This window comes from Podarcis cretensis (assembly GCF_951804945.1).
Source record: "Podarcis cretensis genome assembly, chromosome: 10".
NCBI lineage: Eukaryota > Metazoa > Chordata > Lepidosauria > Squamata > Lacertidae > Podarcis > Podarcis cretensis.
In genome coordinates, this window is record NC_137179.1 from 70675031 (window position 1) to 70701811 (window position 26781).

Consider the following 26781-nt stretch of genomic DNA (forward strand, 5'->3'; position numbering starts at 1 on the left):
ATAAAGGAAAATGTGTTCCTAATTGGACTGCTCCTGTGATAGTGGATTTAGGATAACTTGGCTGTTCTGGCAGCTGTGGCCAGGCTGCTTATATATTCAATGTGGCCTTTTGATGTGTCCTGTTTTAATCACTATGGCAGACCATAGCTATGTATTACAGTTCAGTTAAATATGTGCTAATGTGGCTTGTATTATATGTATTATACGAGCACCAAAGTAACTAAAAGTGTGAAGTTCAGATTAAAACCTCACCTCCGCTATTAGCTCACTGGATGACCCCAGGCAAATCACAAGTGTTTCAGCTCCTGAGTCCTCACTCCCCGTATGGGGACAATTTCTTATATGTTTGTTTAAGAACCAAAATAAGGCATGCTAAGCATGTTGAACACTTTACCTGCACTGCATAAATGCAAGGTATGATCACACTGTATTAGTAGCTATTTTGGGATACCAATAGGGTTGCCACTCGTCCCTAGAAAAACGGGATTGTTCCTTTTTTGGACAAAAGTGTCCCCTTTTCCATTTGGACTTCAAACAGAATGCCTTTCCCACATTTTTGAGCTCCTCCTCCTCCTCCAAACTGCAAAGGCAGAAGGTGGGTCGGACAGCTCTTGCCCTTTTCATGGTTGTGATGAGTTGACAGAAAAACACCAAACCCTCCCTAAACTCTACAGCGCCGCTTGTCTTCCTTTTATCCTTGCAATGATGCCGACCTTCCTTTGTAGGTGAGCCAGAGGCGAAGACTGAGAGAGAGAGAAACGTGGGGCTACCAGGACCCCTCCTCTTCCACCGTGCAAAGTCCATTCCTTAGTACATTAAAATTGCTTCTTGTGTTTTCAAAATTCAATTTTCAGCTGTCTTAGTAGGATGTAGTGTGTAAAAACAACTTATGGAGCTCTTTGGTCATTCCAATTAAGCCTTGGGCCAATGTTGGTATTGTATATTGTTGGCCAAACTAGACTAGATGATGGGAAATGGGTGACTTGATCTCCTGTGGATTTTCCCAAAGCTAACAGGGAACATGGGGGTGGGGAAATGGAATGACAATTCAGATCAGACCACACACAGTTAGGGAGAGAGGCCAACCCTTTCCTCACATGTAACTTCCCCTCATGGGGCAAACAGCAACTTTAGGAGGCAATTTAATTTGGGGAAATGGCATAGGTGATTCCTAACCTTAGTACTGTGGTCCAGAACCAAATCCGGACATCTGCACCTGCTGTTGTACCTTTGACAAAACTCACAAAGAGACCCAGGGCACTTCCAGGTGATCTCTTTATTGAATAATCAACCTGGTTTGTTTGTAGGGAGGTTGGATGATGTGGCATCAAAGCAAATGTTATTTCTCACTTTACAGTGCATTTTCCTGTCATTGCACAAGACCTGCCAATCAACTGTATATGAGCAAACTTACTTTGCCAGCATATAACGGAATACCACCTGAAAATAGCAACAATCTTGAAGTACCTGTATTCCCACTCATGGATCTTCTGGCATCTTAAGTATTTTGACCCTCACGCAGGTGACAGCTGAGATTGGGGCCCTACTGCCATCAGGCAAGGTGGCATTCCTCAGGTAGTATGCTTTGGGGTACAATTAAATTGCAGCAAATGATGGTAATGTTCCATCCACATCCACTATCAGTGGCAGCAAACCTCTGAATACCAGTTAGGCAGATTGCTGTTGTGCTCAAATTCTGCTTGTGAGCATTTGGTTAACCACTGTGAGAAAAGGTTGCTGGACTAAATGGGTCATTGCAGTGGCGTAGTGTGGGTTGTCAGCACCCGGGGCAAGGCAAGTAATTTGCGCCCCCTAACCCGTGGATTTGCGCCCCCTAACCCTAACGCCCAGATGTTGCGCCCGGTGCGGCTGGCCCTCCCTGCACCCCCCACGCTACGCCACTGGGTCATTGGCCTGATCCAGCAGACTCTTATGTTCTTATGTATTTTAGTCTATTATTATTTTCAACCACTATGATGGGCACCATTTGAATTTTCTGCCCTGGCACAAAATATGTTGTGGCAGTGACTCCTTCACCAAGGCAAGAGATCTGTATCTAGGGTGTCTATACACGCTGGATTTTACTGTTTACAAGCCACAGGAAACTCAGTGACATTAGGTATTGCAATGGTGTGCAAAATGTATGCAGCTGTTCCATGCTTTTGATAACTAGGAGAAATTGCCACATGAATGGTTATCGCATGGCGCTCTAGAGTTCATATACAACCATAGGAAGCTGCCTTATGTGCTATTTTGTCTATTGGCAAGGGAGTCTAAGCAGAGATCATCTCAATCCTGCTACCTGAGATCTCTTTACAACTGAAGGTAATGAAACTAAGGATCACAGGAATTGAAGCTGAGACCTTCTGCACGCAAGGCATATGCTCTACCCACTCAACTATGAGCCTTCTGTAAAGCCAAACATAATCCACCTGCAAACTAATGATAACTCTGCATATGCGAAAGCAGTGTTATAATTAAATGGAAGACCTACTCCCTGTTTTGCAGGGCTTTTTTTATACCTGACCTCAAAAGGCAGGACCCTGACTGACTTCAGCAATGCGCTGGGGTGTTGTTTGGGTTTTTAGGTAGTGTTCGTTGCTGTTGGCTTTTTGCATTTTCGATCATGTTGCGATATATGTGGAACTTCTATTTGGTTGTGTTTTTTAAAAATGTTTTATTTACTGTTCAGTCAGTAGATCAGAAGACACCTAATCTCAGGGTTGTGGGTTCAAGCCCCACCTTGGCATAGCTGTCAACTTACAGATTTGAAAATAAGGGACCAGCAGCCTCGAAAATAAGGGATCAGCAGCCAAAATAAGGGATTTTACTGAGCTTATACAGAAATCCGGCACTGATGGAGCCAAGCTGCTTTTGCTGCCACTGACTGTGTTTTGCAGGGTGTTGGACTAATGATCCTAAGGATCTACAACTCTGACCAAAGAAGAGTGGCAGACAAAACTGATGAACGACGTCGAGATGGCAAAGCTTACAGGCAGAATTAGAAACCAGGAAGAGGACCTCTTTAATAAAGAATGGGGAAAGTTTATAATTTAGTTGAAAAGCTATTGTAAAGAGTTACATACATTGGTAGGATTGACAGAAATCTTGTAGTAAAAATTTGAACTATGGATGGACAAATGATTTATAAAAATAGAGTTATGAAAGGGATGCAGAGGGGGAAATCACTACATTAAGATGCTGCACTGGTTGGAGGGTATGCTAAGCAGCACATCGGGGCTGCCGTCCTGGCGCAAGGAGTTCCACTGCCCCTTCCCCACCCAAGAGAGAGAGAGGGAGGGAGAGAGACTCTCGCCCATGCCGCCTGCGAGCCCAGCATGATCTGGTTGCGGCGCTGCGGCGGCTGCTGAAGCGCTGCCCTTCTGCGTCCCTCCCATCCCCTCCTCTTCTTCCTCCCTCAGGCCGCCTCCTCAGCTGCCGCTGCTGCTGCCGGCTTCCCCTGGTAGAGCTGCGGAAATCTCACAAGAGAGGGGCTGCCTGACCGCCCGCCGCCATCCGTCTCCTCACGACATGCCCGAGGGGGAAAAGGGAGAGACGGAGACGCGGCAGCTCATGCGCGCTCTCTCTCGCATGGCGGAGGACCCTGAGCCGCTGCTTCCCTCCTGAGCCGGGCGAGCATGAAACCTGGGAAATTTAAGGGACATCATCAATAAGGAACAGCAACGGGACACGGTGCTGGGATAAGGGAGTTTCCCGCCAAATAAGGGACGGTTGACAGCTATGCACCTTGGGCAAAAAGATTCCTGCATTGCACGGCGTCGGACTAGATGACTCTCGTGGTCCTTTTCCAACTTCACGATTCCACTTTGTGAGCATGCTCTGAACAGTGGAAAGGTGGCAAACGAAACGAAACCATGCACGTCTGTTCTTAAGCGACTGCTTTCAAGAAACGAGGGCTGCCAACTTTTGCTCATTTCTGTCACTCAGCCCACGTGTTCTTTTTTTTTTTAAATAATATTTATTCAGAGTTTAAGAGTTACAAAGAGAAAAAAGAAAAACAATACAAAATACAAAAAAAATACAACAGAGAAAAAACAAATTTAAAAAAATACATTCGCTTAAAAAAGAAAAAGAACAGATTAAACCTTTACATAACTTTCTTCCTTTACTTATTTCCTTGACCTCCTCACACCTCCCAATTTTGTATTCTAGTTCAAATCGTTTTTTCAGCAAATCCTTCCAACCTTATTTTCATTTAAGTAATTTAATTTAATATATTATAGTTAACGTCCTCTCTTTCATCAATTTCATCAACTCATTTTTACTTAATCCTTTATATCATTTCCACCAAAACCACCTAATTTTCTTTTTCCAACAACTTTCTAACAGTCCTTAATTTCACAATATTTTTGAAGATATACTTCAAATTTTTCCCAATCTTCTTCCATGCGCGTACGTTCTTAAGCGACTGCTTTCCAGAAACGAGGGCTGCCCACTTTTGCTCATTTCTGTCACTCAGCCCACGTGGTTCAGGCACACCAGCAACAGAAGAAGCGCGGGTTTAATAATAAGCCAGCAGCGTCCGCCAACGGGGAAGGAAACCTCGGGCTTCCCTGGCAGGCACCTGCCGCCCTCGCTAGGCCTCCCTCCGGTTGCCTAGCGACCATCCCCCTCCGGCCCCAGCGCCGCCTCCCGCCCGCCCGCCCGGCGCGGGCCAACTGCGCATGCGCGCCGAGTCCGGGAGCTCCTGCTCCTCAGCCGGCGAAGAGGAGCAGCAGCAGGAGCAGCAGCGGGGCCGATGTGCCGTGAGGCGCTGGGCGCGACGGCCCCACGACGACGACGACGACGGCGGCGGTGTCCTCGGCAATGAGCTCCCGGAGAGGTACCGTGGGCGGGCGGGCGGGCGGGCGGTCGCCGTCCCCAGAGGACGCGGCGGGGTTGGCGGGGTCTCCCCGTCCTTCTCCTCACGGGGAGCGGGAGGCGCCGCCGCCGCCGCCGCCGCCTCCTCTCCCCTCACCAGCCTCCCTCTCTCTCTCTCTCGCCCAGCAGTGCTGGCCCTGCAGGCCCGGAGGCGCCGCGCCAAGCACCCTGCGCCGCCCGGCAGGAAAGAGAAGCACCCGCCGCCGCCGCCGCCGCCGCCACACAAAAAGTGAGTTTCTTATCCCTTGGGGGGGGGGGGGGAGCGCGCCTTTTGCGCGGCCCCGTCGCCTCCTCCGGGAAGCGCGCCTCCTCCCGCTCCGTCCCGGGCAAACTCTTCTCCCGCCTCGCGGTGTCAAGTCGCGCCGGCTGCTGCTGCTGGGAGCAGTGGCATAGCGTGGGTTATCAGACACCCGGGGCAAGGCAAGTAATTTGCGCCCCCTAACCCATGGATTTAAGGGACGCAGGTGGCGCTGTGGGTTAAAGCCTCAGCGCCTAGGGCTTGCCGATCGAAAGGTCGGCGGTTCGAATCCCTGCGGCGGGGTGCGCTCCCGCTGCTCGGTCCCAGCGCCTGCCAACCTAGCAGTTCGAAAGCACCTCCGGGTGCAAGTAGATAAATAGGGACCGCTTACCAGCGGGAAGGTAAACGGCGTTTCCGTGTGCGGCTCTGGCTCGCCAGAGCAGCGATGTCACGCTGGCCACGTGACCCGGAAGTGTCTCCGGACAGCGCTGGCCCCTGGCCTCTTAAGTGAGATGGGCGCACAACCCCAGAGTCTGTCAAGACTGGCCCGTACGGGCAAGGGTACCTTTACCTTTACCTTTAACCCATGGATTTGCACCCCCTAACCCGTGGATTTGCGCCCCCTAACCCGTGGATTTCCCTAACCCCCAGATGTTGCGCCCCGTGCGGCCGGCCCCCCCTGCACCCCCCACGCTACGCCACTGGCTGGGAGCCCGTACTTTTTTAAAAATTTTCTGCCTCCTCGTTGACACGCATTTTCCTTTTCCTGGCGCTGTTGGGGATAATAATAATAATAATAATAATAATAATAATAATAATAATAATAATATTTATACCCCGCCCATCTGGCTGGGCCTCCCCAGCCACTCTGGGCGGCTTCCATAGAAACCAAAAATACTGTACAATATCACACGTTGAAAACTTCCCTGAACAGGGCTGCCTTAAGATGTCTTCTGAATGTTAGGTAGTTGTTTATCGCTTTGACATCTGCTGGAAGGGCGTTCCACAGGGCGGGCGCCACTACCAAGAAGGCCCTCTGCCTGGTTCCCTGTAGCTTTGCTTCTCGCAATGAGGGAACCGCCAGAAGGCCCTCGGCGCTGGACCTCAGCGTCCGGGCAGAATGATGGGGGTGGAGACGCTCCTTCAGGTATACTGGACCGAGGGCTTTAAAGGTCAGCACCAACACTTTGAATTGTGCTCGGAAACGTACTGGGAGCCAATGTAGGTCTTTCAAGACTGGTGTTATATGGTCTCGGCGGCCGCCCCCAGTCACCAGTCTAGCTGCCGCATTCTGGATTAGTTGTAGTTTCCAAGTCACCTTCAAAGGTAGCCCCACGTTGAGTGCATTGCAGTAGTCAAAGAGGGAGATAACCAGAGCATGCACCACTCTGGCGAGACAGTCCGCAGGCAGATAGGGTCTCAGCCTACGTACCAGATGGAGCTGGTAAACAGCTGCCCTGGACACAGATTTGACACAGATATTTGCGTGTTTGCGCCTCTCGCCGCAGCAGCCGTTTCTTGTCAGGGCGGCCGGATCTCAACAGGCACGGAGGATTTTCCGTGTGTTTGTGGGTCAGGCTCGCTAGACGAGTTGATGCTGGGATTTCCAGAACAGCCCCCCCCTCTCTCTCTCCCTCCCGTCTCCTCCTCCATACATATCGGCTCTTGCAAATTGTGCATACATGTTCTTTTCTCATGCTGCTCCTTGCAATCGTATGCTACCCTTCCTGATGTTCTTGCATGTATGCATTAAGGATTAATGCGTATGCCACCCTGCATCTGAAATCCTAGGGTGCTTCATAGCACAAAGTACAAAATGGGAAAACAAAATACATAAAAACAAAATACATAATAAAACAAAAACAAAGCAATAACACTCCCCCTCGGACATCATGCTATACTTATACCCAGCCCTAAGGCTGATGACCGGTTACAGCACTTCCTTATTTCAGTCTGAAAACAATTCTATGAATTAGGTCACTGTTTTTGTGGTGAACTAAGATGGAGCAAGAATGGCTAGCCTTCCAAAACAATCTGTTGTTGTGCTTGAGACTTCTCAGTTTTGAAGTCTAGCTCTATGTCCATTGGGCCATCAGTCAAGTGGTACCAAAACTTCTTTCCCATGGACCACTGTGTGAGCTGTGTTAGATGCAGTATAATTTTTAATTATATTTTTACTGCTTTTACTGTATATGTATTTTATTGCATTGCATTTATTGCATTACAACTTGAATTCTATAGAATAAATTTTTAATAAATAAAATAGAAGACACAGAAGAAACAATAAAATACAATTAAAATCAGTGTGTGTGTGTGTGTGTGTATATATATACATATATATATACATACATATATACATATATACATATATATAGATGTGCTGTTTTCAAGCAGAATTAAACTTGTGGAGCATTTGAAACCAGTTTAGGAACTCCTTTTCAAGTGCATGTTTACCGCACAGCTGGCTGTACTGGACAATTTTTTTTTAGTCTGCTTTAATTTTTGTATCTTTTGTATTTGAATAGAGGTGTTTCATAGTTCTTTTCAGTAGTATGTATTTATACACTAATTGCTACATTATCTATGTACCTTTCAGTCATTCAAATAAGATACTCATATTACTAATAGGATAACTTTTCATATTTCTGTAGCCTAGTTCTTGCTGAAGTTGTCAAGTTGTATCCCGGTTGCACAACTTCAGACACTATTGAAGGGATTCAATTACTGATTGCTTTTCCTCCACAGAGGGAGAGGTGGTGTAGCCTAGTCTTCTCGTTGACATTATAGCTTTCGAGATCAATCTTTCTTTTGTCTAGAGAAGCATTCAGTAACATCACCCCTTTCCTGCAGTTTTTGTTTATTTCCTGATGGTGCTGGTAGAATTTCTTTTTTGATACTGGCTGTTGCCTCTTGGTATCCCATCTTGTTGTTTCAGGCAAGTCAACATTTGCATGAAGCTTCTGTCTCTCCTGTGCATCTCAATCCAGGGAGATGGTTGTAATTGTGTGCCTGGAGCTGGTAATGGACTGGATGAGAGCAAACAAACTGAAGTTTATCCAGACTACCAGAACTTTGAAATCTTCCATATAGGCCTTTCTCTGACCTGCCAAAAACATGAAAGGGCCTTTTCAGTGGCTGCACCTGATATTTTAAACTTTCTTCTTTCAATAGGTTCTTTAAGCTCTCTCTCTTTTGTTGATTCCCAACCGAGCAAGGTCATTTTTATACAGACAAGCCTATGGCCTAAGGTTAGAATGGTAAAGTTGGAAGGGACTCCAAGGGTCATCTAGTCTAACCAGGTTAATCTGCCAGCTGTACTGTTCAAATTTTAGCTGCTGTTTTATGTCTTGATTTTTAATGTTTTGACTTTTTGGATGTGCTTATGTTTAATTTTATTCTTTTAAGCTTTGTACACCCAGTTAATATGTACATAGTGTACTTTTATCCCTGGTTGGGAAAGTGGTGTATACACATTAGGCACAATCCATATCTATCCTGTATCATTTCTATTTGTTTCTTATGAAATATGGCATTCTTATGCTTCCCCCTCAGCTTCAATCTGAATTGAGAAATAGAACAATTTATGTGCATTTTAAGCTAGTAATGTGTACACAACTTTTCTATACTGTTGAGTGCTATTTCCAGAAATCAGAATAAACAAATCTCTGTCTTATTTTATAAGGAAACTTTATTTTACATAGATGTCTGATGTACCGTCTCTCCTTCTGGTTATTCTTTACCATCTCCACTGTTCTATCCCTTGTCTCTTGGGTTCTTTGGAGATATTTCTATATTTGTGTGAAATATATCGTCTCCCTCTTAATAGAAGACTTCTGCTTTTAGGAAAGAGTCATTCCTCTTGAGTGTGTCATTTTTACATGATTAATGTTTTTGTTAATTTATAATCCTCCACTACTCCATATCAGAATGTTTACAATTTGTTCTTTGGGGAAATTTACTTGTCCTCAATGTAACTGTGTTTTCCCAGGACAAATTCTGCTGAGTTTGTGTTGTCACCATTCCTGCTGGATTGACCACTGCTTAATTCTTTTTTAGATGTTCCACAAGATTTGGAGTCCATTGGGTGGTCACCTTATAGATTAGTGCAACCTGTTACCACAAAATTTGTATTCTAGACAGTTGCATTTTGCTTTTTGAAGTTGTAGTTATTATCCGTTATGCTATAAACAGTACATCTATTCTCTTGGATTTCTTTCCTTTTTCTCATTGTCCCAGTGTATAGCGTTTGTTTTTGTTGTCTTAGAGTACCATATCTGGCTATACTACCCTTGCCAGTGCAACTGTGACATAGAATTGGCCCTAAATGTCTCGCTCAGCATTAAGTTACAAGAAGGCTGACTCCCATCTTCTAGTGAGTATTGCTGCTGAAATCAAGAGGCTTCGCAAAACACTTTTTTCCTGAGAAACAAATGTACAGTATTGATGTTTAGAGAAAGACTCTTGCTATTGAATACACAGGACTAGCTTATTTATTGCAAACAAAATATAGTTGTTGTCTAGAGGTCCCTGTCACAAGATCCATAGTACTTTTTTTGCTTGTATTACATTTTCGTTTTAAGAGATTCCCTCTACCTGATCCTTAGTTTGAAAAATAATATTAGCAGATTGAATCTGACCCAGTATTATACAAAGATAAATGTTTTAACCACGAAGCAAAAGAATAGCAACACTAATGTCCAAAACAAGTTTCCTTGTGCAGTTTTGTTACCATGTGTTCCGTTAATAATGCCTCTCAGCTTCTGTGACCATGCCAGAGAATGTATAATTCTAAGGCTCTCTCATATAATGCTAAATTATGGCAGTACATGTGAACATGGCTATTAAATATCTGTGCATTGTCAATAATTTTATACATTTGCCCACTCATTTAATACATTTAGTTGTGTAATTTGTTTTTTTGGATGCCTTTCTATGGAATGTTATGAGGTTTCATCAGAATACTTACAATGTTGATTTTTAAAAATTCTTTTATTTTAATGTAATAACTCCCTTTATGAAAATTCATATAACCCTTTTAATATGAACTATCTTAATAATGTTGGCCATGTTCTGAGATAAATTATTATTCTCGATAATCAGTTCCATTTTATTGACTGAAAATCACTTTAAATTATTTACTTGTATTTCAAGAAATGAATAGTACTTTGTCACTGCTTTGTTCAACTACTTAGGTTGTTCATATGTTCTGTTTTGCAGAAGGGGAAAGCATGTACACGCAGGTCCTGGTATCTGCCCACTCTCTTATCAGAAAATTCACTTATTCATACTTATAAAATTCTGCCCAAACTTCGCTATAAACTCCACAGATTCACTTATCTGAACAGCTGATTTCCTTATTCCCTTTTTGTGCTTTGCTAGTTGGCAGCAGCCATTTTTGGACAGAAACCACAGAGTGGGGGAGCAGGATTGGACAAATCAGAGAGCAGGAAAAATCAAACAAATCAGGGATCAGTAAAGAGAGGACAAATCAGTTTCCCCCTCTGTTGCCTCTCTTTTGCTGATTTGCTACAGCCATTTCAGGAAGGAACCATGGAGAGAGGGGGAAAGAGAGCAGACAAATCCCCGATTAGAAATATTTTCATAGGAAATAATGGAAATCGCAGACTTGTTATGTGAACACTTGCCTAACAAAATCATTTCCAGGGAACACATTGTATTTGGTAAACGGGATCTATGTGCATTAGCAATAGAAAGCTTTGCAGTTTTTCTGCAGTGTTGGCAGGTATTACTGTGTGTGTGTTTGTGGTTCAGGGCTCAGCATGCCTACAATCTTTAAACATTCATCAGAGGCAATCATAGATTACGTGTATATTGAGCTCCCATGTGATATATATCAAGCAATAGTGAACATAAATTGACATACATGTGGTCAAATCCTTTTCTCCCACAACGGTGCCTTGCTCCAAATGTTGTGAGAGTGCATAGAAAATGAGGCAAGGATTAGTGGTGAGGGTTCCTGCTGGGTGTATTAGTGGAAGGATTAAACTGCAAATGAGTTGATTCAACATATATTAGTATTTTTTCTTCCTGCCTCATCTGCACTGAAGGTGCTGCCTGTCTGCTGGAAAACTGTTATTCATAGGTTTGACACTTGGTTTCTCCATCTGAATTCTAATGCTGTGTGTAAACAGAAAAGTCACTTTCTATGTTTGTTTACACCACTGTTTAAATAATGCTGGATGTCTCAATTTTGTGGTATTGCTCTGTAGTGACTGAGAAGATTCTGGGTCTTGGACAGTGCTTAAATAAATTTCTGGTTTAAATACTAGAAATTCAAAGTAATAAAAATCTGAAGAGACGTGATTTTTAACATGCATATATATAATTGTTGCCTGCATCTTGAAATCTTGTTGAATCAAGCTTAAACAAGTTTAAATTAAAATTCTGATTAAATGGGTTGAGCAGGAGACATTAAGGAAATAAGTGTTTTAGTTACATGGGGAAAGATTGAATGGGTCTTTTCTTAATGGAATGAGAGTGAGCTCTGTTGGCCCAGTTTACACTAAAAGGTTGGTGAACTGCTGTTAAGTATATTTTTCTTGAACTATGCCAAAATAGTTTTATTCAGCATGAAACAATGTTTTTATGTATTTGTTAGCTATTTAGAAGCCAAATGGAATACTCTGATATATTCAGTAATAAGAAGAAACAGCTTTCTGTAGCTGTTTGATACTTTCTTTTAATATGAATTTATTTATAAATATCCTATTCCTTTCACATTACAGTTTGAGTTTTACAGTGAAACCTGTTATTTATAGCACTGGCTTACTCCTGCTGAGTACTGACACATTTCTTAGAGTGCATTTGGATTAATGCTATTACATTGCACTTTTCTTATTTCACATTAACTCATTACTAATAATGCTATGGCTTCTGTGTAAGATTGAAGATTTATTCTTAATAAATACTGCACTTGGGCAAATACCCACAGGCATTCTAGAAGTTTGAGCAGATTAAGTTTCCATCATCTATGCTACTATCTGTATAAAGGATCTAACTCTGTGGCATTTCTCCTCTAATGCAGGTCAGCATTTTAAATAATTAGGCAGTTTCTCTCTCCTGTTTACCACCACTCTCTTATACAACACTACTGGAGATTCAACTTCTTCTCTGTTTACTGACCTTTAAAAAACAAAGAGGGAAGGAGTTAAAAAGAGGGTCTGATGCACTTTGTGCTTCTGTGGAATATAGTAATCCAGCTTTCTAGTGCCTCTTTAAAGCTAGAAAAGAGAATGAAAGGTGCTGTGTGCCACTTTTATTTAATACAGGTCAACCATAGGTGTGAGTGTGTACATTTAACACTTCCTACTGCCGACTGTTACGGGGTCAATTGGGCTGCCTTGTCATTTGCGGGGTAAGTGACTAGTTGAGTGTTACATTAAAGTAATAATTTTTTAGAAACCTGGAAGGTAATTCAAACTTCAGCTGGCTATCTTGAGATGTATTTGCTTTAAAAGCAGTTACGGTCCCCTTCCGCGGGACGCGGGTGGCGCTGTGGGTAAAAGCCTCAGCGCCTAGGGCTTGCCGATCAAAAGGTCGGCGGTTCGAATCCCCGCGGCGGGGTGCGCTCCTGCTGCTCGGTCCCAGCGCCTGCCAACCTAGCAGTTCGAAAGCACCCCCGGGTGCAAGTAGATAAATAGGGACCGCTTACCAGCGGGAAGGTAAACGGTGTTTCCGTGTGCGGCTCTGGCTCGCCAGAGCAGCGATGTCACGCTGGCCACGTGACCCGGAAGTGTCTCCGGACAGCGCTGGCCCCTGGCCTCTTGAGTGAGATGGGCGCACAACCCCAGAGTCTGTCAAGACTGGCCCGTACGGGGAGGGGTACCTTTACCTTTACCTTTTTACGGTCCCCTTCCAGCCATTTTATTGAGACAAGTAGTATCGTGAAGACCACTGAATTTTCTTTCTCTCTAAATAGTTCTAACATTAAGGTTATATTTTAATTTGTATTATGATAGTTTAAGCAAATTCACATTCTGTTTAGACCTGTTTATGTATGGAGTAAGTAAAGCATTTATTGTCATTGCATATACTTTTGGAACATCTTCCAGGAGTGTAAATGTGGTTTTTCTTTTGAAAGGCAGTAAAGTGAGAAATTTAGGACATACATGCTGGAACTGGATTGCCTTAAGTAACTAAAGCATTGGTCTTAGAATTCCATGGTGTTGGACCAGAATGCTCAAATTATGGTTATTAAAAAACCTATCAATTTATCAATAGCTATCAATCAGTCAATATACCCGTATATTGTTGAAGTCATGCTGGAAAGATGATCCCTCTTTGGTACTTCATAAAATGCTGCAGTTTCCTGTTTTCACAATTTGTTTTATGGTTCTGACAACAATGAAGGCAACTGAGGCCTGTTGGGCTAATATATATATATATATATATATATATATATATATATATATATATTATCCAATTATAGTATGGGAGGTGTTCAGCAAAGTGCTTTTTCTTCTGCAAGGATTTCCACTTGCACAGTGGAACTTCCCCTCCCTCTCCTCTCTTCATGTGTCCCACCCCCTAGCACCTCCCCAAATTTGCTTCTTAGGATTGGGGAAAACCTCTGAACAGATTTAGGGGATGCATGAGGAGAGGGAAAGGAAATTCCATCACTCAGCCAAAAGTCCTTGCACTAGTTAAAACACTTCATTGGATACTGCCCAATATTTCTCTTCATCCTCCCTGTTTGGCATACAGATTAACAACTTTTGTTGTTTTGTATAACAACAACAACAACAACAACAACAACAACAACAACAATTTTATTTGTACCCTACCTAGTTGACTGGCTTACCCCAGCCACTCTGGATGGCTTCTAGCATATACAGAAACATAATAAAATATCAAACATTAAAAACTTCTCTATCTTCTAAAGGTTGTATAGTTATTTATCTCCTTGACGTCTGATGGGAGGGCATTCCACAGGGTGGGTGCCACTACCGAGAAAGTTTGTGAAGTTGATTATGTGTAATCAAATGAAGTAAATACATTGATACTTGCAAATGAAATGCTTGTGGCAAGAGAGTCTGCTTATAAGAAGAGTTATTTCCTGATATGCTTTTGTTTTAAAGAATAATGAGCAGCTTAATCTGATTATTTCTCATTTAAAATAATACACTATATAAAAGTGGTTCTGAAAACTATTCTTTCACTGCAAGTACCGTACAGATTCATATCCCATTCAGGTAAGTAAAGAAAGCCAATATTTCACTTGTATTAGGAATCTCTGGTGGCAGTACGTGAAAAACCCTTTGGTGCAAATATAATAGATCACCACCATGGTGCTTTTGGATACACAGACACCCACAGAGGTTTTTTTCTGGCATCCACAGGGTCCCATTTCCCCCACCCCTCCCCACTCTGAAATTAGGCTTGGACATAAGCCTTGTGCTGTTTCCACTAGAAGTCTTTTTTCAAAGCTTAATTGTTGTGATGTGGGCTGATCTTCATAGAGATTGCAACTGGGAGGGAAGGTTAACTCTTGCCTCTCCAGCTGCATTCTCTAGGAATATTTCCCTGTGTCCCAAAATTAGGCCTGAAAAAGCAATTAGAGAGAAAGAGAGAGAGAGAAAAAAACAACATTTGCTGGTGGGGTGAAAATGTGTGCATATGTATGGTTGTGGTAAGTGTGTGCATAGTTGCAGAGAGCGCACGATACTCACACCCATTTCCCCAGGTTTCAAATGAGCCCATTGGCTCCAACAGGTTGGCAACTTCCGGCATATTAGTATGTATGGGAGCATAGGAGCCACCTTCCGAAGAAGAATGGGGGGCTGGAAGCGCGTGGCATGCGATGTTGTGTGCATGATGTCCTGACGTGTGTATGACATCAGGGCATCTGAGGAGCTGAATGGCGGAGCCGAACGTGGCAACAGCACAGCAGCAGCACGGCTTTAAAGGCCATGGCTCTGCCTCCTTTTGCTGCTGCCACCGGCCTACGGCTGCTTCCCCTCTGCGGCAGTAGGAGGAGGAAAAGGAGCCACGGCTCAACTTGGCCTCCTGGAGGATCGGGGCAGAGCCCTGCACAGTAGCAGCCCTGTGCCTTCTCCTCCTTCCGGCACTGGCCTGGGGCTGCTTTCACCACCATTTAACTTTTTTTGTGGGGACGGCTCCTCCCAGAAACTATTGGGGCCCCCAAAAGGGTCAGCCCCTAGGAGATGGTGCCCCTGTTTGGAAGAAAGGTTTAGCAACCAGTATGATGTTGTTGTCCCCACCCCCTCTAATATGTTGTAGTGTGTAATTGGATTTAAGTACTTATTTTTCTTGCTTTAATCTGTTTTTAACTGGGATTCAGGGAAGGCTTGCTGTCTGAAAGACAAACACTTGTGCTGGATCTGGTAGTAAAACTGGCAAGCTTTTTTTCCGTGGTGGTTTTTTAAATCTGGGAAACAAGCTCAAGTGTCAAGTATTGATTATATTGGTCATACTGTCTTAGTGATGCTTTTGATTTGCTAACTTACATACAGTATTAGCCTTCCTTATGAGCTACTGTTTTTCATTCAAGACCTTAGAAAGAATGTAATCCCCAAGTGCTATCACATATTGGGAATTTTTTAAACGCTAGGTTCAAAGACACTTATTTAATCCCCACATTGGTTTGATGCAGCAGAACCAAAAATAAATTGATTTGAGGAGTAGCAGTGTAAAAATTTGAAGATTTCGAATAGGCATTCTGTCTGTAAATAGGCACTGTCATGCTTGTTTGGATAGCAGATGTCAAAACAAGCCACTAGGTGGCAACATATTAATTTGAAAGTCGCTGAATGAGATTGAAAAACTATTCAATAAAACTAAGCAAAACCCTCTTGGAATGTATATCAAATCCCTGGTCACAACAAAACATTTGCAGCATTCCGTATTACCAAATCTCTGAGAGAGAGATTTTTGGGGGGGGGGGGGTTGGCATTAGGTTATCAGATTTTTTTCAATGAATCCGGGGAACACTTTAAATAAATACATAAATACATGCCACACGTTTGTTCGACCTCGACCGCCACGTTTCCCCTTCCTCCGAGGCTTCTATCTCCTTTCTCCATGAGCCTGGGCAGCCCCTGAGTTGTTGGTTCTTCGCTGGTGGTGGTGGGGAAGTGGTTCGGTGGGTCAGGCATGGAAGGTAGAGAAGGAAGGGCGAGAGTGGTGGCAGCGGTGAGGCTGGGCAGCGCGATGCCTCCTTTCCCATCGGAGCAGCCCCAATTCCATTCCTACTTGCGTTCAAGCAGGAGGGGGCAGGGATCCCTCATCTGGGAAGGGAGGCTTCCCCTTGCCTAACTGAGACATCCCCGCTCCTGCTTGCACGCAAGTAGGAATTGGGAGGCTGCTCCGATAGGCAGCATGAAGCCTCCCTTCACAGCTTAGCTGCTGGGGTCAGGGAAGGTGGAGGCAGCCCGGAAGTCCCTGCGCCACCATCATATGAGGACTTCTGAGCAGCTTCTGAAGCCAGCCAGAGCCGACTGCTCTGGGATGCTGAGACTGCCACTGCTGCGTTTCCCGGGGATATTAGATAAAATCCGGGGACGGAATTTGTCCGGGGACTTATTCACAAATCTGGGGACTGTCCCCGGTAAACGGGGATGTCTGGTAACACTAAATTATCATCAGTGTTCTAATTTGGTTATTCATGTGCAAAGTTTTTTATTTTATTTTTTCAAAATAGTGCATCCCTCTGCATGTATGTTAATGGGCAATCAGTCTTCTGAGTGCAATTGAGGGCTTGATTTGGTCCAGGAGGAGGTCTGATGGGTCACTTTGAATGAACTGACCTTTGCTGCAACCTGAAAAGCATGAGGGATATTTTATAATCCAAACTAGCCTCAGCCTCACCTCTAACCTGCAAAATTAATAGTGGCATGTGCTGCAAGGCTACTTTCTCTCAGTAAAAGGTAAAGGGACCCCTGACCATTAGGTCCAGTTGTGGCCGACTCTGGGGTTGCGGCGCTCATCTCGCTTTATTGGCCAAGGGAGCCAGCGTACAGCTTCCGGGTCATGTGGCCAGCATGACTAAGCCGCTTCTGGCGAACCAGAGCAGCCCACGGGAACACCGTTTACCTTCCCGCCAGAGCGGTACCTCTTTATCTATTTACCTATTTATCTACTTGCACTTTCGTGTGCTTTCGAACTGCTAGGTTGGCAGGAGCTGGGACTGAGCAACGGGAGCTCACCCCGTCGCAGGGATTCGAACTGCCAACCTTCTGATTGGCAAGTCCTAGGCTCTGTGATTTAACCCACAGCGCCACCCGTGTCCCTGATTTCTCTCAGTACAACCCTCCAAATTTCAATAGGGGTATAATACTGATTAACACTACAGGAGTGTTGTGGACTACTGTACTCTCATCCTAGGATTGCAGGCTGGGCTAAAAGCAATGGATAATATTGCAGGGTTGTTGTACTCCCTAATCTTCAGGCCATTCCCCATTGTAATAGGAGTTTGATACCATTGGACAAAAACAAAGTGCTGTAAACCACCCAGACAGTGGCGTAGCGTGGGTTGTCAGCACCCGGGGCAAGGCAAGTAATTTGCGCCCCCTAACCCCTGGATTTTAGCACTCGAGTGTGAGCGCCCCCCCAGATGTTGCGGCCGGGCCCCCCTGCACCCCCCACGCTACGCCACTGGGGCTGGGGGCGAGCGAAGGAGCCAAGGACCCCCCCTTAAGGCTCAGCAGGAATTTATTAAATTTATTATTTGTGGAGCCCCCGCGGGCCGAGGCAACCGAAGCCCCCTCCCCTCGGGCGCCTCCCCGCCCCCTCCTCTCCTTGGGCTGTAGGTGGAGCCCGTGCTCCGAGGCGCTCCAGATCTGGGCTTGGCGAGCGCCTCTCCTCCCCCCGGCCTGGTCCGGGGGCTTCCAGCCGCGCTCCGTCCTCACCCGACACCCCCCCCCCGCGAGTGAGACTTGTGCTGAGAGCCGGAGCCAGCGGCGCCCCCTTCCGCCGGGAGACCCTCGCCCGCCCGCCGGCTTCCTCTCGGAGGGTTTTGGGGAGCGCAGGGTGCGGCGAGGCCCCTCGGAGCTCTCCTCCCTCCCAGTCGGCAGAAGCAGCCGCCGCCTGTGGCTGGGCCGAGGGGATGGCAGCGGCGTCGGGGTGCGGAGGCTGCCCGTGCCCGGCCAGGCGTTGGTGGCGGCGTTGGCGCTGCTGCAGCGGCTGCTCCTGCGAGCAGTGAGTGGAGCGCAGCTGCGGCGGCGGGGGGCGCGCGCGCGCTAGGGCGCAAGGCTGGCGGTGGCGGCGGGGAGCCCGGCGGAGGAAGGAACTTGTCCCTTCCCTCTGGACTCACGCCCCCCCAGATGTTGCGCCCGGTGCGGCCGGCACCCCTGGCACCCCCCACGCTACGCCACTGCACCCAGAGCCAGACTTGCAGTATTCTCTGTAATTTATACTACACGGCTGCCTGAAGACACTCTTTCTGAAGCCACAGTGTCTTTCACCCTGCTGTTCAGGGACAATTAATTGCACTTGCTTTAAAATTAGCAGTATTTCATTTTCAGATGTTTCACACAAAAAAGATAATTGAGTTAGAAAGAGCAGGAACTCTTCTCTTTGCTTGCTACCTTTTAGGGTCCTCCACCCTGGGGTACTCAATTCCAGCAACATTAAAATATTGGATTTCTTTATCGGTGTCTCTAGGCAGCTCTCACTGTTGTCTCTGGGGATGTATTAGGAACTGACCTGTACAGACAATGGTTCTTTCAGCTCTGAGTGCTGCCCTCTTGTTCCAATCCAACCACTTGTTCTCATTCATTCTCTCTCTTCTCTTTCACTCTCTCTGCCCCCCCATTCAAGTTGTCAGTTTTCTCCCCACTTTGCCTCAGACCTCATGGCGCAGATGGCACAGAGATCTTAATTGGGGTATTCATGCTTTTTCGCAAGATGCTTGGTACCCTTGCAAACTTTGGGGTTCCCTCCAGTTTAACGGTCCCTCCCTGTTCTGTGCTATTGCTGCCATTTTGGCTACATAATAGGAGGCATTACCTCCTGAAGTTCAGAAAAGTGAACAGTGAATAATTTTTAGGGGAAGGCTTTAATCACTTTAAATTCATTACCAGGTAGTTAAGATTACAAAGAAATATGCTCTCTTAATGTGTAGTAGTGAGTCTAAACACAGTTGAAAGAGCTTGAGAATGCCATCAAATATAAGTTCGGGGTGGTATTCAACTAAATAGTTGCACCAGTACAAGGATTAGTGCTAGCATAATGGGGCTCCCCCCTTTTGCATGCATCGCGTGCTGTCTCTAAATCAGTTTCAGAGGGTTGGGAGAATCCTAGAACAGATTTAGGGGGTGCATGGGAGAGGAGAAATCCTTGTGTTGGAAGAATGATCTGCTTAACCCTACATTTAATATAACTCTCAGTTTATATAAAGTTATTTCTTAGTATAACATTAATGTGTCTTCTGATAAAAAGACATAGGGCAGGAAACTGATTATAGTAAAACACACACACACACACAGAGAGAGAGAGAGAGAGAGAGAGAGAGAGAGGGAGAATTACATTACATGATATTATGGCAGTGAACAAAGCTGTATTGTAACTTTTGAATAAATGATTTAAAGAATATTATTATTATTTTTACAATAGGTTATCTGTTTCCAGTCCAGTTCAAGACAGAAAAAAGATCCATTTCAAAATATATTGAGTGCAATAGCTAACCTCAAATCCATAGACATTATAACCTTACCTAAATTTTTACTAGCATTCTTGTCAAAACATGCCAGTATTAGTCATTTGCAGACTTTAAACAACAAAAAAAGTCCTGCTTTCTGTAAATTTTCTTTAGCTGATCATCTGGAAGTGACTGGATAGGTTTATCTCTTGAACAGATAAATAGTCTATAAAATGTAAAGTAATTTTAATTATTAGTGCCTGAACTCTGGACTTGATTGGGTGATATTTATTATAGATTTCTGAATATGTAAAGACTAGAGAATGATCTCAAAATGCTGCCCCATAGAGAGTGTGTGTACTTCTGATTACAGAAATCCTTACAGTGTTCTACAGTGTAATCCTCCACATGTCTGCTCAGAAGTAAGCCCCCAAGTTAAATGGGACATGCTCTTGGATTGCTGTATATAGGATTGCAATAATAACCTTGGTTTTCCTTAACTAACTGGAGCTTCATTTGTGCTGCTTATAACTGGTATTTCCATTGAAACATTTCTTTAAGTCTTTATGGTTTCTGCTTGTGCTGCAGAGGAAAGTGAGGGTTGGTATTTCTTGTCAACCTGGGAAGGCAGCCCATCTGATCCGAAACCTCTGCCGTCTTTTGGGAAATCACCAGGAGTAGTAGTGTAGGTATCAAATGGTACAAAATAGCACCTGTTCCAATGTGTGATCTCTCATCATTGTTCAAAATACAGTGGTACCTCGGCTTACATATGCTTCAGGTTACAGACGCTTCAGGTTACAGACTTCCCTAACCCAGAAATAGTACCTCGGGTTAAGAACTTTGCTTCAGGATGAGAACAGAAATTGTGCAGCAGTGGCGTGGCAGCAGCAGGAGCTAAAGTGGTGCTACAGGTTAAGAACAGTTTCAGGTTAAGAATGGACCTCTGGAACGAATTAAGTACTTAACCCGAGGTTCCACTGCATAATAATAATAATAATAATAATAATAATAATAATAATAATATAAATAATATAAATAATAATAATAATTTTATTTATATCCTGCCCTCCCCAGCCGAAGCTGGGCTCAGGGTGGCTAACAGCAATAAAACAGTACAACAGTACAACACAACACAACACTCTAAAATCATTCATTATAAAATTAATTCAAAACAAACCACTGGCAACCATTGGGCCAGAGCTCCGCGAAGATTGCCGAAAGAGGGAGTCAGGCTGTGCCCTGGCCAAAGGCCTGGTGGAACTGCTCTGTCTTGCAGGCCCTGCGGAAAGATGTCAAGTCCCGCAGGGCCCTAGTCTCTTGTGACAGAGTGTTCCACCAGATCGGAGCCACAGCCGAAAAAGCCCTGGCTCTAGTTGAGGCCAGCCTAACCTCTCTGTGGTCTGGGACCTTCAAGATGTTTTTATTTGAAGACCGTAAGTTTCTCTGTGGGACATACCAGGAGAGGCGGTCCCGTAGGTATGAGGGTCCTAGGCCGTATAGGGCTTTAAAGGTTAAAACCAGCACCTTAAACCTGATCCTGTACTCCACCGGGAGCCAGTGCAGCTGGTATAGCACCGGGTGAATGTGATCTCGCAGCGAGGACCCCGTAAGGAGTCTCGCTGCAGCATTCTGCACCCGCTGGAGTTTCTGGGTCAGTCTCAAGGGCAGCCCCACGTAGAGCGAGTTACAATAATCCAGTCTGGAGGTGACCGTCGCGGGGATCACAGTGGCTAGGTCAGGGCGAGATTTCATTTCTTTCTTCAGACTGTAATCTGTCTCATTCCTACTTTATTAAGCTTCACAGTAAAGGAGGAAATGCTAGATTTTGTGCTCTTGCTTTAAAGTAAATGCACAGTATGGGGTTTGTTTGGGGTGTGTTCTGTTTGTTTCTCCCCTCTTTGAAATACAAAGGGGGTGAGGTTTTGCTGATTTCATTATCTTGAAGGACCAGTTTGGTGACTCAGATGTGAGATTAACTGAAATATGAACTTAAAAATAGCTGCAGAAAAGCCAGGGCAAGAAACCTCTCCCCTCCATACTTTTGTTTTGTGATTTACAAAAGCCCATGTTTTGATTTAATTATTTGTAATTGTTTGATTCAGAACTCATTCCGGTATTATGTTTGGTAAAATGTTTACCTGTTTGCCAGTTTGCCCTGTTTCCCTGTGAAACATGCCTTGGCTGTTTTTGAAATGGGGTTTTCTACGAGAGAAGCCTCAGAGCTGGCCTAGGCATTACTTCCCTGATAGGTTATCACAATACAGTGGTGCCCCGCAAGACGAATGCCTCGCAAGACGAAAAACCCGCTAGACGAAAGGGTTTTCCGTTTTGGAGGCGCTTCGCAAAACGAATTTCCCTATGGGCTTGCTTCGCATGACGAAATGTCTTGCGAGTTTTTCCGACTTTTTTTCCCTCCCCCCCCTTTTTCTAAGCCGCTAAGCCGCTTATCTGCTTATCCGCTAAGCTGATAAGCCGCTAAAAGCCGCTAATCCGCTAAGCTGTCAATGGGCTTGCTTCGCAAGACAAAAAAAAAAACGCTAGACGAAGAGAATCGCGGAATGGATTCTTTTCGTTTTGCGAGGCACCACTGTATGTCATATTGGGGCTCATCCTAGCCTTTTCTAGGATATGGAGATCATATCCAAGGTTTTTACCCGAGACCTCTTGCATCTCAGACTTGTGGTATTCTACAGATCTAGGGTCTCCTGTGGAAATCACTTATGGTCTAAGTGACACAGTGTTTGGTCTGTCTGCTATCATGACTGAAGGGTTAGAAATCTATGTGAAGTGTGGGTTCTAGTCCTGCTTGCCCATCCTCTTCTGACTCAGACATTGATGTTGCTTGTCAGGTAGTGAAGTGGGACAGAACATTTTCTATTTATAAAAATTCAGTAAATTAATTAGTAACAATAGATAAAATACCACTCAGATTGGGCTGTTTCAAAGTTGTAATTACACGTTTTCAGGTAAATTACCTGTATTAAACATGCAAGACTAGTTGAGTGAATTGTGGGAGTGGTAAATGCCTCCTTATGAGAAGGTGAGGTCTCAGCAAGTTTGAAAGAGGTTATGATGATAAATTTATTGTAGAAACTCCCTGAATTCTACTGTATTGGAGAATTTCTGGCCTGTCTCTTAACATTCTATTTTTGGGCAACGTGGTCTTTGAACTGCAGGTTTTTCTGGAATGATATGAACTATATATCAATTTCAATCTACAGGTGACTCCCTGTTTACATGGGGGTTCCGTTCTGAGCCCCTGTGCACATATGTGAAATTGCAAAAAATGGGGAGCACCCTGGAGAGTCTTCCTCAACCAAGCCCTGCTGTCCCTTCGGCTCACGGGATGGAAATGCAAGCAAATATACACCTTTATGCAGCGGGACATGTTCCTGAAGGGAATGACAGGCAGGCAAGCCTTTGCACACCAAAATGCACTAAAGAAGCAGCAGGAGGGGGTAGCATGGCCATTCCTACTATAGTGATGGGAAACCTGTGCCCCCACCAGATTCTGTTGGACTTTAGTTCCCAGCAGCCTCTGACAGCATGACCGGTAGTCAGGAATGATGGGAGTAGTAGTTCAGTAACATCTGGATGGTCACAACTTCTCCATCTTTCCAGTAAGGGAACCTGCCCTTCTGCTTCCTCCTATTGCTTCTTTAGTTGCTGGGCTAAAGAGCAGAATTTCCCTCCTAACCTGACCCCATCCTATTTGCATACTGAGAAAACCCCTTCTCCCCTTTAAAAAAGATTACCCTGCCTACTTCCACCCCTTGCTTCCTTTGCGGGAGCATTAAGAAGCAGAATAACACACACACACTCCCCGCTTTCTATATGCACAGCAAATTGTTCCATTTGAGGTCTCTCTATCTCTGTTCATCTTCTCCCTTTTACTGCCTTGGGAAGCACAGCTTCCTTCTCAGTGCACTGTTTGGGCTGTTTTTGCTGCTGTGGTAGCAGCTGATAGTATGAATGTGTGCCAAGAGAGAGTTTAGGCATAACTAACTTTGTATGGGATCTGGCTGCAAGTCTTGCAAAATATAAGCCATCTGATCACCAGACATTTTTATTTGCTTGGGTGAAAGGCATTCTCTGCCATCAGAGACTGTGGAAGGTTGGTTAGAGGGCACTATGGTGTATCACAGCCTGCCAGTTTGTTCTTTGTGTGGCTGCCCAGAGCAATTCAGAGGTTTTTTCCCTATCGCCATATGTGAATTGTCTCTCTCTATGCTAATGTGGGGGTGCTATCAGCATGGTGCTGTATCATTGGTGGGAGTTTTAAAATAAGTAGGCCAGAGGAGCATAAATGTCTCCCTAGAGATTACCATGGCAGTGCAGTGACATCATGCAGTGTCCCATGGCAACTACAACCTTTACTTATCTTAGCTAATCTGTTGTTATTTGAGATTAAGTTGTTGGTTCAGACTTTCTCTTCGAAAATTTTATGCAATACAGATGGCAGGTTTATTTAGTTGAAATATTGTATGAACCACACGTTCTTTTCCTGAAGGCAGCTGAGATGTTTTACTATTTTTAAAAATGCAATGCAGATATGAAGAGAATAAAAAACACCCAATAAAAATCCAATAAATCAGTGGTGAAAAATGTTAACATCAATAGTCCCCGATAGTCAGCTCCTGAAATTACTATCTGGCACATTTCCACTCAAGCCTTGGCAAAGCTTTTTATTTTTAAACTTGACTGATAAAGTAATGCCAGGGAAGTAACTAGGCTGAGCTCCCTTGGGGAGTACAATGCAAGGGTAGCAACAGACAGTGAAGTGACGTATGGGAGAAAATGTCTCCCAGATATGCCAGATATGGGTTTTAAAGCAGAGGTGGGGAAGCTGTCAGTTCCCCCCATGTTGTTGGCCATGCTGGCAGGATTTTACAGATGTTGCATGACATCTAGATAGCCTGGTGGATAGTGCTAGGAAGGAGTCAGTGGTCATGGTGCATTTTAGCACCAATGATGTGGGGAATTATAAAGTCCTGGAAGTGAAATTTTGACTATTAGGAAGGATGTTGAAAGCCAGGACCTTCAATGTGGCTTTCTCTGAAATGCTAGCAATACAATGTGCAGGGGCAGCTAGACAGGCACAGCTGTGTCATCTCAGTATATGGATGAAATGGTGCCAGGAGGAGTGGTTTGGATTTCTTAGAAGCAGGGGAACATTTTGGGACAAGCTAGGTCTGTAGAAAAAGGACAGGTTCTGCTCAAACAGGGTTGGAACTGGAACGTTGATGCTGATTTATTTTTTTAAAAAGTTAGAGCAACTTTTAAACTGATTGCAGGGGGTAGGCAATGGGAACTAAGGAGCAACCAGTTTAGAACAAATGATCCCCCAAGAATTAGAGGGGAAATGAAAAGTGGAGAGGGGTAAAACTGGGCATGGAGGGTGCAGGAGCACATTGTAGCAATTATACCTTAGGGTAAAACATATGTGCTGAAAATGTTTGGAGAAAGAGGCTGTTTATATAAGCCACAGAGCCAAGACAGGTGAGCTGGAGAGCTTGGTCTTAGAGGAGAGTACATCTATCGTCAACATAATGGAAACCTAGTGGAATGGAAAGAACTAGTAGGACATTGCTATCTCTGTAAATCCAAAGGCTTTTTCTAAACTGTCAATCATTTTGAGTGATTTTTGGTGTGAACTAGCTGGGCTAGGATGTCCCCTCCCATTTTGCCATCTGAGGTGAAATGGAAATTGCTTCCTCCTGTGCCCCACTGCTGCCACACTCTGGCTCTTGCTGAATCCAGCAGGAGCCAGGTGCTCCTCAGAGTGTTGCCACTCACTTGGCTTTTCCTCCCAAGGGTGAGGAAGATGAGCAGCAGTGACACACCTGGGAATGCCTCCCTCTCAGTTGCAGAAGCAGTGAAATGGGCAGAGTGCTGCCTCTTACACTTCTGCCACCTGAGTGGGTGCTTCATCCCAATTGGCGTGGGTGGCCTGGTAAGTTAAAATTGGTTTACTTACAAACTCTTTAAAGGTCAGGTTCATGTGCTTTTTTTAAACAGCATTTGGAAAAAGTTACACAGGCAATAAAAACTTGAGAAAATTTTTTTGTGTATATGAGATGGATGTCTAAATACTTGGGGTTCTGTAGGGTTGCTAAAAGAAAAAAAGTCACTTGTGGCTATAAACAGGACTTTATTAACTTCCTTCTTTGGAAGAAGAAGAAATATCATGTTTCTGGGTGGTTGTGTCCATTTGCGTAAAGGTACCCTGATAAGGTAAGACATAATAGCCTTCACAATCAAAAAGGAACCCCTATAGCCAACACATCAGTCAAAAGGACAGGGGTGAAGACTCTGGGGTGAAGACCTCTGCAGCACCCCAAGGACCAATGTGAAGCTTCACTCTCACCCCGCTTCATCCCTCTCTGCTACTAGACTGGCCATCTAGTTAAGACAGAGCAACTATCTTTGGTAGCTGTATCCTTGCAGAGTATGTGTGAACGTGTTGTATGATTGAGAATTTGTGAGTAGATGAAATTTAAAAAGCACTTTTGAAAACTGGTCCCATTGCCTTTATCTCTTTGTCCTCCTCCTCTGGTTCTGGTTTGTATTCTTGACACTACAAACCACAATGGCTAAGTTCTGCTTCTTCTGTTGGAGGTAGTGTGCCTCTGAATACCTGTTGCTGGGAATTGCAAGTGGGGAGAGTGCTGTTGCACCCAGACCTTGCTTGTGGAAATCGCATAGGCAACTAGCTGGCCACTGTGAGAACAGGATGGGCTAGATGTGCCTTTGTTCTGATTGAGCAGGGCTCTTCTTTTGGAACCCTAAGCAAGTGAACTATAAGACTAGTTCTTTTAAACAAAAAAAATAGGTTTAAATTTGGGGCTCGTCTTATACATGGGTAGTGCTGAGTGTTTTCTTAATTTGGAGTCCCCCAAAATAGGGGGTGTATTATACATGGGGGGTGTCTTATACACAGAAAAATACGGTATTTTAGAAGAAATATACTGCAACTTTTTGTTTCAGTTTCCACTATTTATGAGGTAGAAAAGGTCAGTATTTCTTACTACATGTTACACAT

At 44.5% G+C, this 26781-nt stretch overlaps 1 protein-coding gene across 4 annotated transcripts in view; it reads left to right on the top strand.

Moving 5' to 3' along the window:
* The first annotated feature begins 4694 nt into the window (after nucleotides 1-4694).
* The window catches only part of SRPK2 (SRSF protein kinase 2), a 97278-nt gene continuing 75191 nt past the window's right edge, over nucleotides 4695-26781 (top strand). For 2 of the 4 annotated variants that reach the window (XM_079993634.1, XM_079993639.1), the window contains exons 1-2: nucleotides 4813-4843; nucleotides 5008-5110. In XM_079993634.1, the coding sequence (XP_079849760.1) occupies nucleotides 4828-4843; nucleotides 5008-5110 (119 nt within the window). In that variant the 5' untranslated portion in view covers nucleotides 4813-4827. Of the gene's footprint in view, nucleotides 4844-5007; nucleotides 5111-26781 lie in introns of those variants that run through there. The other 2 variants (XM_079993635.1, XM_079993638.1) reach the window with 2 other exon arrangements.